The sequence below is a fragment of the Triticum aestivum genome, chromosome 6B (assembly GCF_018294505.1).
Source record: "Triticum aestivum cultivar Chinese Spring chromosome 6B, IWGSC CS RefSeq v2.1, whole genome shotgun sequence".
Lineage (NCBI taxonomy): Eukaryota > Viridiplantae > Streptophyta > Magnoliopsida > Poales > Poaceae > Triticum > Triticum aestivum.
The window spans coordinates 517020472-517034177 of record NC_057810.1 but is presented as its reverse complement, the minus strand read 5'-3'; the positions used below and the strand labels follow the sequence as shown (position 1 = coordinate 517034177).

Sequence of the window (13706 nt, the reverse complement as noted above, 5' to 3'; positions counted from 1 at the left end):
GAGGGAGTATAACCAATGAATCAGGGTAAGCACAAGAAGGGGGTGATGAGAAACGACGCACCAACGTAGCCGCCGCCTCCCCTCCCAAGCTTAGGTTTTCTCTGCCTCCCGCCGGCGCCATCGCCGGTCCGCCTCGTCTCCGGTGGCCTTAGGGCTGGAGGTGCGGTTGATCATGGTCCTTGTCGATGGGAGGGCTTCGTTTTTAGATGTTTTTTATGATTTGTTAGGGTTTGTGTCCTGCTCAGGAAAGCGAGACGGCGGCGGCTCCTTGAAGATAGAATAAGGTTCTCCCCATCTAGCCCCCTTTCGGGTGGTGCGTCTAGCACTGTCGGTGGATGAGTGGAGATGTGTCTTCGGCGGATCTATCTTTGGTGGATCCATCCGAATCTGTTTGTCGTTCGCCTACGTTCGTGTGTCTTTAGGTTGGATCCTTCCGATCGACGCTACTCTTCATCGATAATGGTTGTTGTTCTGGTGCGCTGGTCCTATGGGGCCTTAGTACGACGACTTCTTGAATGTCTACTACAACAAGTTTTGTCTGGCTCCAACGAGGAAGGGGCCATGACGGTGGCACGCCTTCGGCTCGTTTTAGTTTCATAGTCCTCGCTAGCTGGTCTATAAATCTGGATGTATTTTTTATTATTTCTGATTATCGGTGTACCGCCATGATTGGAGATGAATAGATCGGATGATTTGTTCTTTTAGTAAAAAGAAAGAAAAACGACGCACCAACATGCAGCCTGTAACAGTGTCTCGAACTGCGGGCATGTGCTTGTCACCAAGATTTATACATTTGCCACACAATGGATTAGGTCCACATGTGTATGATACAAACAGTTTGATCCAAATTTGGCCACACGCCGAATAACAAGATTTGCAAATAACCCATAGGAAAACCGCGTCACTTCAGAGACAAACGCGCGAGAGCGCACGGCGCACATGAGAAGAACTTTTTTTTAGGGGTACACAGCGCACGGTGTACCAACGAAGGATAATTTGATTATGAGGGGATGGATAGGAAATAAACAATGTCATTTCTGCTCCGAGGATGAAACTGTAGATCACCTTTTATTTATGGGCGTGTTTGGTTACCCGCATCGAGCCCAACCAGACCCGCGCGGGAAGGAAGATGCCTGTTTGGTTGCATGGTTTCATTGTTGGGCCTGCATTGCACGCTTCTCAAAGCATCCCAAAGCCTGGCTCGTTGAAAACGCTCGGATCGGCAGTTTCTCGCGAGTCAGGCTGAGTGCGGCGCGAGGTCGCACGGGCAGGTGCAACGCGGGGGCGAGGGGGGATGGTGGGAGATGGGAAATCTGGTGCGCTGTCCCGACGCCAAACCTAACCTCACCCCCCTTTCTACTCGCTCACCCAAAGCCACTTTCTTCCCTACCCCCTTTCTTCCCTACTGCCTCACCACCGGCAGCGGCTGCGATTTCAGATATGCGCTAGAGGCGGCGGCGGCGCCGGAAGAGGCGGCGGCGTTTGCGGCGGATCTGGTGCTCCCCTTGCTGTTGGCCACCGCCTGGTCGACCTTGTCTGTGCCATGGCTCCCCCTACGTCGTCCTCATCTCCGATGCCGGTAAGTAGCACCCCCTCCCCCCTTTGTTAGGTCGGTGGTTAGACCGTTAGGCAACATGTAGGATCGATTTCCCACTGAACGAACCGTCGATGTCGACTAGGTTATGGACGCACGGATGAGGCTGATAATTCAGGCAACAGCACTGATAAGTGTGATTCAGGCATGGGTCATGTTCATGCACTAGAGAGTTGTTCGTCATGCTGGCAGACCTTTGATCCGCTATGGTCCAATGTTTATCCGGGAACAGGAGAGGATCCAAAATCTGAACTACATCTACAATTGCAATGACGTCGAGGCTCTATGGATGCTTCGAATGTAAAGAGCACCATTTGCCGGGCTTGTGGAGACCTTCATGAGCAGGGGCTGCTACAATATAACATCAACACCAGTGTGGAGGAGCAAGTGTCCATGTTCTTCCATGTTGTTGGCCATAACCAGAGGTTCAGGGTCATTCAGAACACGTTCAGGAGATCAATGGAGACCATCTCTAGGTACTTCAAGCAGGTGCTTTTTGCTGTTGGGGAGCTTACATGAGAGATGATCAAGAGACCATCTGGCCAGACTCCACCCAAGATTCGCGGAAGCCCAAGATGGTATCCATACTTCAAGGTGAGCATTAACAATATACATTTTTCATGGCTTGATATGCTTGTATTGTTCAAGTTGAGCATTAACACAGGCTTGTGATGCCATTTTCAGGATTGCATTGGGGCAATAGATGGTACTCATGTCACTGCCAGAGTTTCTAGATCACAGTCTGCAGCATACAGGGGGAGGAAGCACTACACAAGCCAGCATGTGCTTGCTGCTGTTGACTTTGATCTGAAGTTCACATCTGTGTTGGCTGGCTAGGAGGGGTCAGCGCATGATGCTAACATTCTCAGTGATAGCATGAGTCAACCTGATGGGATCAACATCCCCGGCGGCAAGTTCTACCTTGAAGATGCTGGTTATGCATGTGCCGATCAGGTATTCTTCCACCCTTTAGGAAAACCAGGTACCATCTCAACGAGTTCTCTAGTAGGAACTATCCTAGGACTGCACATGAGTTGTTTAATCTCAGACACTCCAGCCTTAGAGTAACTGTTGAGAGAACATTTGGAGCTCTGAAGAATAGGTTTAAGATCCTGGACCAGAAGCCAGTCTACCCATACTCCACTCAGGTTAAGCTTGTTCTTGCTTGTTGCATTCTGCATAACTGGATCCTCCAGTGGGGCTTTGATAAACACGTGCCTGAGGAGGAAGAGGTCGAGCCTGACGATGTTGTTAGCTCTGGCCATGGTGTGAAGGCATTTGACAATGACGCTTGAAAGAACAAAAGGTTGAAGTGGGCAGGGGCAATGTGGCTTAACAGATGTCAGTGCAGGATTTGAAGAAGAAGAAGAAGAAGAAGAAGAAGAAGAAGAAGAAGAAGAAGAAGAAGAAGAAGAAGCAGAAGCAGAAGAAGAGGAAGATGAAGAGGAAGATCTGGTAGCAGCAACACCAATGAACTATCCCCTATTTAGCCAATAACTCTTAATAATTTGTGTTGTCATTTGATAGTAGTTAGAATGAACTGTCATTTGTTTAACTAGCTGGCACTACATGTTCAGATTGTGTGTGGTAACCTCACCACTAGTTAGAAGTGATGACAACACCTTATGCAGGTTGCAACCAAACACCATGTCATATATGCGCCTAATGCAATGCGGGCAACCAAATGCCTGGCCAAAAATGATTGTCTCATGCAACTAAGGTACATGCAGGCAACCAAACTATGTGCATCTGGGATCTTTTTGCCTGCATCCCCTTAAACCGGCTCACTAGAGCCAGGCTCGTCGGGTCAGACTCGATTGGCAATATAACCAAATAGACCCTATACGTTTTGTAGCTAGATTTATCTGGCAGGTGGTGGTGTCTGCTCTGAATCTCCATAGATCCCCTACTGACACAAAGGGTCTTTTTCATTTCCAGTGAAGCAACGCAACCTGCTGCTTTGTGAGGCAGCGGTTGTGGTGTGGACAATACGGAAGACACGCAAAGTTGCTTGCTTCCGACAAGAATTCCCTAATGATCCTGCTAATGTGGTTTTTATGATGTGTAATTACACCAATTTCTGGGCGATGCTGCAGAAGAAAGCCGGGCGAAAAGATCTTGAAGGAGTCAACCTGATCAAGATGGTGATTCGAGATGCTTTTACTCACAAACATGGATCTACAAGGAGGATTACGGGATGTTGATGAGTGTCTTTTCTTCAGTTTCACCTTGCTTTTACCTATCCCACAAACAAGGAGGACTGCAAGCCCGTTGCTTCAAACAAAAACTCGTCTATGTACGGCACGACTAGGTGGCAGCGGCGTTGATCAGACCCTTTGAAGATTCAACACAGTATAGGGTTGGCAAGACTGAGTGCTCTCCGAGGCAACGGTATCCCCACCCAATATGATAGGATGGGTGAAATCAAACGCCCCATCAGGATTCCTTTTATAATGATGCCTCTCGTGCGTCCTCGACAGCTTCATGCCAGGTAGATAGATGAATGAACACCAGCAGATCTTCTCCGATCTCCGCGACTCCACGGTTGCACACATGTCAAATACACCATGATATTACGACACCATGACACCCCTACTCCCAGCTTGATCCCCTAAAGGTAAGGCGTCGGCCAAGACCCGGCCTATAGAGTCTAGAGAACCAAAAGCAGTAGCGTGTTCATTTGGTCGGAGACCTCTCTATCTCTCTACTCTAGCAATCGGTCCTAGACCCGTACTCACACGTGGTAAGAGGATTTAACTAGTTGCAGACAACGGCGCGCATAACTGAAGGATGTGTTCATCGATTGATTGCCCAATTGAAAATCCATCGGTAGTAAGATCATCATACTTGCACGACCGAAACAACAGCATGCGGTGCCCATTCTATGCATCCGCTTTTGAGGGTGCAGTATCAGCCAGTCGCTTGTAGATTGCTGTACACCTGTTTGTCTCAGGTCTGGACAGGTCAAAGAGTGGAAGCCATCTCACCCAGACAGCAGGCAAGCACCACCACCACCCCTGGGGCTGCTGCAACCATTGTTCAGACTTCAGCCTCCCTTTTCTCTATATTATTGAAGAACTCATTCTTTAGTAATTTGGTTGAACAGGCAGGTTCAATTGACTAGCAGTAATATATAGCTAGAGTGTTCTGAGTTGCAGCTAGGCCACATACCGCAAAATGGTCTGCATTTGGAACAAGGTTCATGCATCAGGGCGATGAAGAAGACATCAGATCTGTATCAGCTGGAGACTAGCAAGAACAGCTATCGTAGTTCACTCTGTGCGTTCGGTTTATTCGGTTTGCATGGTTTGGTTTGTACGGTTTTCTGGTTTGTATGGTATTAATACTTTGGTTTATACGGTATGATATTAAAATACGGTTCGGTTTCGGTATATACCAAATTATTTCGGTACGGTTTCGGTATATACCATAATAACCAAAGTTGACGCGAATTTGAAAATGACATACTATATTTTACAAACTTATAAATTCAAACACATACTTTTTAAATACAAACAGTATATAACTTCTTTATATAAGTATATATGCATACCTTAATTCATGCCTTGAAAGGTTATGGACGACGTGGTTAGCATTTTTGCAAGAGAAAAATTACTACGTTACAAGAAAAAATGGATGTTCTTTGCAGGAAATTTTACTCTTATACAAGAAAAATGACTACTTGTATCGTTGTTGGCCTCAAGAAATATACATATTTTTTATTTCGGTTTATTCAGTTAACCATTCGGTTTTTTGGTATATACCATAAAAACCGAAATTCAAAACGGTATGAAAAGTTCATGCCATATCGAAACCAACCATAAAAATCATGAATTCGGTTCGGTTCAGTTTATTTTTGGTATAGTTTTTCGGTTCGGTTTTAAAATGCACAGAGTGAATCGTAGTTGCTGCGCACTCAGATTAGCTTTCACAAGAGGCTCCTGGTTACAAGGACAGAGACAAGGACTACATTCCGTGGTATTATGAGCAATAACCAAACTTTAACAGCACACACACACACACCCTACACATACTCTGCCCTCCTGGTAGTTGGTCGGATACTGGAGTTACCCTACGTGGCATGCTGGCCAAGAAAACCCTACTATGTAAATACATGAGAGCCCGGGTTATCGGAGTACCTAAAACGCGACAAGATACAGGGGCATCTACATCTTGGAATTCTCTCACTGTATAAGGACACTGGTTGCATCGTTCAGCAATTCAAGCCTCGCGGCGACATGTAAGCCATGTTAAGGTTTCAGTTACTAGCTAGCGGGCTAGAAGCTTGTACGATGGCATATCCTCGACCCGCTGAATATCTTCAATCAACAGCTCCCTTTCTAGCTGGCGTCGTGTGGATTTCATGACTGTCTGCAAATGTTAGTAGTGTAATCAGGTCAGGAAGGACTTTTAAGTTTGAATATATGAAGCTGTTCTAAAAGTGTTAAGGTTAAGGGCCTGTCTGGAACAGTGGTATTTCTTGGTGAAGTGTCGGTATGTGTTCCAAACAGGCCCTAATAGGGTGAAATTCCTGGTTGCAAGAATTTGAGTAGAAGAGCATCATACATTGAAGTCCATGTAAGTAGCATGCATGTCAAGCCATTGCTGATCCATCAGCTTGAAGGTTATGCAGTACAGGATATCAAAAGCTCGATCATTTTCTGAATTACAAAAATAAATAAATGAGAAATCAGTATCAGGAGTATTAGTAGTATGTGATGCCTACTTCTAAAAAGTATGATATGATGGCTTTGGACCATAAAGGAGAATTCAGAGAATGTTCCTTGTCAATTTAATAATGAAAAAATATCGGTAAGTCCGTAAGTGGTAAGAACATCATCACAAGCATACATTGTTCAGTTGCGGCGGAAAAAACCTAATGGTAAACAGCTCTTGTAGATTCTCATCTCCTTTCCACAAAAGGGAAGATGAAGAAAGACTGTACCTGAAAGTAGCTTTAGGAAAACAGCTCCAAACAATGACCTTGGTTTGACTGCAGAGGAAACAAAGATCAAGTGTCAGTTCAACATGAAAATGGATACTCCACATTTCACTGCAGGAACTAGTATTATCTGGTAAACAATGATAAGCACAAAACTTTTGGTAACAAAACCTGCTTGTAGATCAAGCATCTGAATGAGCATGAATGTTATATTTACACCAGCTACAGCAAATGGATATTCCCAAATTGCACGGTCACCATTCTGCTTACGAAGAAGTTCCTGAAAAGATTTCTGCACAGGAAATGAATTGCTTAGTGTGATGACCATAAATAGAAAAGTAAGGGTACAAGATTACTGTTTCAGTGTCATATTGATCAACATTACAGGTAAAGCTGGGCTATTTCTGCATTTCGTTCTGTAAGGTGTACTTTCGATTCGCTTTATTTAGTCTACTGGATATACTTTACATTTCCTTCTTTACTTTTCTACATTAAGGCAATTATCAGAGGAATACTACATGCCCTACATCCAGTAAGAGCAAACGGTGCCACATTTCATATTTAGCACTGCAGCATTGCAGAGCTATCTATATTATGCCTATTGTGCTCAAACAGAAGTGTTAACTGCTAAAGAGTGAAGACTTTGTCAGAACTTCATCTTGTAAATAGTGACTAAATGAATCATAGGATACACATATCCTTGGAATTGACAACTACACTCACCGGATAGTTCCTGGCGAAGAACAATAAATTCTCCAAGGAGATGAAGCCTCCACCTCTGTAATGCAAACACAGCAAACAATCATGCATCTCAGATTCTGTAGTTTAGCGACAGAATACTGATATGGAGCATAGTAACTGGAATGAATGATAAATACAATACCTAAAATCCGTGGATGGATCTTTCCCTTGCCAGCCCATCTCTTTCCATTGTTCCGATATTAGGCCCCTAAGCTCAGTTCCAGGAAAGGAGGCGCACCAAAGGGCCTTCAATTCTTCCTGATAGAGCGAAAAATGAGGTCACAGCTTAACAAATAGTTCCAATTTATGAAGGGTCATTTTGTATTGAAGCTTGCAAGATATAGCGCGCCCCGACTTCATAAAGAAACATATGGACTACCAGAACTACCTAACTTAGTAACTAACTCCATTTTCAAGTGTCATCTTGTACTAAGAGATTAGTTGAGGAAATTTGGCAAAAGTGGCACATGCCCACTTCACAACAGAACAATATGGAATATAAGTACTCAACTACGATCCATGTATGAACAGTTCGGTGGCAATATCAAGAAAGCACAAGTACCTGATGCTCTATGTTTGAACTATCATACTGAATTTCTATCCGGTTCTGTAACCTCAGTAGGCACTCTTCCTGGAATAGGCAAGGCAAAAGGCAAAGATATTACTTCCATGGAAAACTTTAATATCCTGTGGTTAACACGAGAAACGCACAAAATTAGTCGAGAAAAACTGAAGTACGTTCAAAGTAGCATGAAAGCCAATTAGTTGCACTGCAACATGTATGCAAAAAGTGCATAAAGCAATGCGAGATCCGGGTGTGGGTTAGTAAACACGAGACGAGCTTCGAGACGCTAAGCCAAAAAAATTACAGACTCGCGATCGTTGTCCAAATTCTAGCACAACATTGACACCAGGGAAGCAATCCTGGGGATCAAATGAATGAAGGGGGAGCTAAGCTATGTTCACCTGAACGGGAGTCAAATCGAACGAAAGGCGGGCGTCGCTGTCCCGACTCTGCACACAGACGCAGGAGAGCCCCCTCTCTATCCACGCCGTCGACCCGGTCACGACCTCCGCTGCACCGGCGCACGCGAACACACGAAGCGTAACGTAAGCGTCCATTGGCGAAGGAGGAGGAACAACAACTGCCAAGAGGAGACAGACGAGTCGGAGAACGGCCAACCTGAGGACGAGTGATGGAACGCGACGGCGCCGGCCGCGCGGTCGGAGCCAGCGAGCCGCCGGACGGCGACGAAGGAGCCGGCGTTGGTGTCCATGCCCGCCTCGCCCCGCGGCACTGGCGTCTCTCCCAGCTCTACCTCCCGCTACTCGGCGCGATCCGCGCGACGGCGGGGGTCCATGCGCCGGCCGGAGCTCCAATCTCGGCGGCGGGTCCCGAGGGAGGCAGAAGAGGAAAAGGAGGGAAGGGGGGGCCGGATCGGCGAGGCTTGGCGGCGGTCTCTTCCGTCCGTTGGTTAGTTGGTTGGTTCGGCTCTGCTGCTTGCCTCTTTCTCTTTCTGGTTGGGGGCGCTCCGCTGCTGCTGCGCTGGTGAACTGCTGGTGGTGGCAGCGATGCTGCAAATAAATGAATAATCCATCCCAGCGTGCCATGCTTCTCTTTGATTCGCTCTTTTTTTCTTTCTCTGATCTGATTCGGGGTATACGTGTTTTTTTTCCAGATGCAGATCTTTATGTTGTTCGACTTAACGTGGGAATTTAGCGATATTTTAGTTGTTTAGGGCTGGAGGGATATGAGTGATGCCGGTCAGCTCGAATGGGGCGATACGAGGGATGCAGGCCCGGTCTTGATGAGGGGGCAGGGGGGGCGGCCGCCCCGGGCCCCCGGAACATAGGGGCCCCCACCTATGTGTGCTCTGTGTATTAGGCCCTTGAAAAAATTGACCCTGCGCTAATTTAGGTGCAACATGTCTGTACGTTTAGGTCTAGTAATGGGCAAGTAAATCAGCGATGGCCTGAATTAGTGGAATTGCCGTTTCCCACGCGTAGGCCCGCACACAACGACATGACCGATCGATCTAGCCGCAAACCAATCCCTCAAAATAACCTAGGCGCATATCACGCCCGACTCGCGCCGCTGCAGCATCCTCCCGCGGAATCCTCACCGATGCTTCCTCCTCCAACAGCGGCTCGGATGATTTCATGTTCGTTGGACAGGAGTAACAACACCCCCGATCCTGACAGGCAGTCTTGAACAACAGAACAGGTAAGCATCTTCTTGATTCATCATCCCGGGGCTAGCTAGGTTTTGTGATAGATAGGTTGCTACTTAGTGGCATAATCTTTTCGCAAAAAAGTGGCACAATCAGTAGCTAGTGAATTAGCGGAGAAGAGTACGTAGGATGTGGTTGTCCGGCCTTCTGATCAATTAATCTAGCTGTGTCGGTGGTTGATGAAATACGAGGGGAGAGAATGACTAGGATCCATAAATTAATGAAAATAATAGTTGAGATGAAATTAATCAGACAATCCACGGTTGATTTAATTTATTTAGGTGGCTAAACTAATTTTAGCGTTGTAAATCATATAGTGATTCTAGCTTAGGGCGATAAGGAGCCGTTCAATTTTTGTGTGTGGCAAACTATATAGTGAAATATACGATGCAGGCAATTTCCTTGGCAAAATCTAAAGTAAGATAGAATTAATATAACCATATACAATTAATAAGGAAACTAGGTCGACATGCTGGGTTGCACTCCCTCCATTGATAAAAAGTTAAGAATAAACTGTGTTTAAAAATAATCATACCATGCAAGATGCATAAAGGGCCCCGGGTTTTGTTTTCGCCCCGGGCCCCTCAAATCTCAGGACCGGCCCTGGAGGGATGCGGCTGGTTGAGATTTTGTGACTAGTCATTGACCGGGCCATTCATCCGGACATATAGGGAGCGTTTGAGGAGTTCGACTTTAGGTACACTTAGATCGCGCCAAAGGTTTTCTACTTTTAAATGGAACACCTTGCATTACAGTTACGAGCGACCGATCAAATCGACGGCCACAGCACAGATTACATCGTTCGGAAAGTTCGATTGCCAAACATGCAGCCTTTTGAGAACTCCACTCAACCCAATAGCAGCCAACACATGCGCTGGGAGATTACATAACTGGTATGGGGATAGTGCGTGATTTGCTATAAAGCTAGTTGTAGCAGGCACATAGCTCCGCGGAATAATACACCTCGAGGTCCATGATCCTGGGAAGGAGAGGATGTAGCCTGTTGCAGGGTCAAGCAGTCCATCTTAAAAAACAGACGCCCATACCGTGTGTTTCAGCTAGCCGAATAGCTTGTAGAAGAGCTTCTGTTTCTGCGTGTAGAGCATCACTTTGTTGAGGGCTTCCCAGTAGCAGTGAGGTAACCACACCGTCCGAATCAGTGGCATGGCTCCCCAACCCCCTCTCCCGCCTCTATCTTGTAGGTTGCGTCGATGTTTATCTTCATAAAATTACGCGGTGGGGAGAGGGGGCAGCGACCACTTGAGGTTGGGCTTCGTCTGTTGTGTCGTCTTACTGCCCAAGAACTCCTGCCATTTAGCAATTGCATGGCCAACATTAATCTCAGTTGCTTGCCATTTGGTGTATTCCTCTGTGACCACCATGACTATAGAAGTCAGATAGCCTGCAACTTCTTGTCCTCCGAAAGCTTGAAAATGGCCGCAAGCATTTCCTTAGGTGTTTGGCATGTAAAGAAGCTTTTGGCGGATCAGCTCTAGACCACCTCCTCTCCAGACCTTTTTAACCTCCTTGCACCGCATGAACAAATGTGCAGCGCCTTCAGGTAGGCATTTGCAAAATCACACACTTAGTATCCAATTCCACTCCGATGCGTTCCACATTTCATAACAGAGGATGACTATTATGTGCAAGACGCCACATGAAAAGGTGAACTCTCCCCGGGCACAGAATCATCCATAAGCTTTCCAAAACCTTCCGGTTTCCACTGAACCCAACGAGCCCCCCCCCCCTCCCCACTTGTTGCACTCATTTTCTTGATTGTATGTCCACATACACCCTGTATGCAGACCATACTGAGAACATTCTTTTTGGATTGAAATACTAGGCCACAAAATCATCATACTGATCACAAATTGGAATGCTCATGATTGTTGATGCGTCCATTGGACAGAAAGATTGGCGAACAAGTTGGGCGTCCCATGTGTTTGTTACAGGGCCCAAGAGCTCAGACACCTTCGTCAGAATGTTGGCTCCTTGAAAGGCCCTAGGTTGCCATGTATCATTTGAAGGTAGTCAGTGATCCGACCAGATGTTAATGTGCCAACCCAAACCCACCCCCGAGATCATACCTGCCACCTCCACTCCTTGAAGTAGGCTCTTCCACCCATAGCTCATACCAGGGTGACTAGTTACCTTCAGAACATCACTCTCAAGGGAGTATCTGGCATGTAACACTCGTGCACAAAGCGAATCCAATGCTTGGATGATGCGCCAAATCTGACGGAAAAGCATTGCCATGCTGAACAAGTGTAGGTCAGTAATTCAGACAAGTCAGTGGTGCTTTTCAACCAAAGGAGGACATGATGCGCCAAATCAGCAAAGCTTCACACACCCTCCATCGATGCCAACCAACATATCTGAAAGGAGGACATGATGGATTTTTTATATTTCCACCCCGCTAGTGTCCCCGTCGTCTTGCCACTGTCAGCTATACATGTAGACTAAACCCTAGTCATGGCTAGGGCGACACAAACTCTACAACCAATTCCCAAACTGGGGTTGCCCGAACTTCACCAGGGACTTGAAGGCACCCGGAGGCAAGGGGGACCACTGGCAACGGTTTCACGTAAAAAAAACCCTAGTTGCATGTATCTTTGTGTTTTTTGTTTTATCAAGGATTCAGTAAGCTATGACATACAATCATATGTTTTTCCTGATCCTCTGTTTGCAGAACCATGACGTGTAAAATGGTTCCGGTTTAATTTTGATATTTTGTATTATTCTACCCAGATATGTATGGCATGATAAAAAATGATTTTTTTATACAGATTTTTATTTATGTAATAAGCACCCTGTAGCTATAGGTGGTCTGCTTCAACCACCCAAGGAACTTGCAGAAAAGCTGCACTACTCGAGTTGTTATTGATTTTCATATATACGTGTGCATTTCTTTGGCGGAGTCAGCCCCATCACCGGTGCATCAGACTTTCAGACAGCAGTTTGGTTTGATGACGGATGACTTCAAATTGAATATTGCAGCAGTGGATCTGCACCGAACAAACGAGCGCGCCATATGCTGTGAGTTGCTGTCCACTGACCTAATCCCATCTGTCCCTCTTCAAAAGGCAGGGAATCGGCCAGTCTAATCATGCGTGATGCGCCCCTGCCTGCTACTTACGTCTCCAGATAAGAAATAAATTCGGCGACACCTTTCATCTTCTACTATAAAAAATGACACCTTTCATCTCCGCTACGTGTTCCCTTGATGCCGCCACTGATTTGAAGATGTGCTGTATATAAGAACATACCATAGTAGCAGCCGTCGATTAGAACAGCTAGCGCAACCAAATATTTCACCGCAAGTCCGCAGCTGACAAAGTAATTGCCTAGATATTGTTGAACACAAACGAATAGGCACGTCAGGATCCAGATATGAGCAGCACTTGCCGTATACGCCTACGAGCGACCGACCGGTCAGGAGTCGCGACAAAGCCCAGCCAGCGCCGTGCGGAGACAATGCGTGCAGGCGCGGCACGAGCAAATCGCCCCTGGACCTGGAGTACTCAGCCCATTGGTTTTACGGCACGAGCAAAAAGGATGTCGACGAAATCTGCTAGTAGTAGCTGATTACCCAGGCTGGAAAGATAGCTGTGATCAGCCGCAACGCCGTGCCATAATGGCAGCTCTTCTCCTCAGGACGGCAACGGCATGCATGTGCGACGGTGAGACGTCCCGCTCCGCTGTTAGGCCGGCGCCACCCCACCCCACCCCAGCCGGTGGCGGTGGGCACGCGCCGGCCGGACGAGCGGACGCCTGGGGCGCACAGACGACACGGACGACTCGCACGGCCTCGCTTCGCTGGGCTCGCCCTGCGCCCGCTTCCCGTGGCCGCCGAGGGAAAACGACCGATCACGGCCGGACGGGGGGCTAGGGAGACACCGCTGGCGTCGCGACGCGCGCTGCCGAGCCCGCGGCGACGGCGACGGCCACTGGCTCCACCCGTGTGTGGGCGTCGCGCGGGAGGCCCGGCGTCCGCGTAAAGCGGCCACGGCACGCGTAGGAGCGCCGGCAGGCAACCAACCTGTCGGGGCGGTGCTGGCGCGGGACGTGTACGTGCGCTGCGCTGCGCGTGCGTGCGTACGTTGTATCCGCTCGAACGTGGGGGCGGATGGGATGTGATGTGCGCCCCGGCCTTCCGCTGCATCGGTCGCGTCGATGGATGGACGGATGGTTGCGGTCA

General features: G+C 47.4%; 1 protein-coding gene across 1 annotated transcript; it reads right to left on the bottom strand.

Annotated features, from left to right (window-relative positions):
* Positions 1-5550: 5550 nt before the first annotated feature.
* LOC123137756 (ELMO domain-containing protein A) lies at positions 5551-8838 on the bottom strand. Its single transcript, XM_044557602.1, has 9 exons — positions 8461-8838; positions 8244-8353; positions 7840-7908; positions 7420-7535; positions 7260-7314; positions 6708-6828; positions 6540-6587; positions 6161-6255; positions 5551-5965 (listed from the first exon to the last, which is right to left on the bottom strand). Exons 1-9 carry the CDS (start codon positions 8552-8554, stop codon positions 5864-5866), a joined length of 810 nt encoding a protein of 269 aa, XP_044413537.1. The 5' UTR covers positions 8555-8838; the 3' UTR covers positions 5551-5863.
* Positions 8839-13706: the final 4868 nt, after the last annotated feature.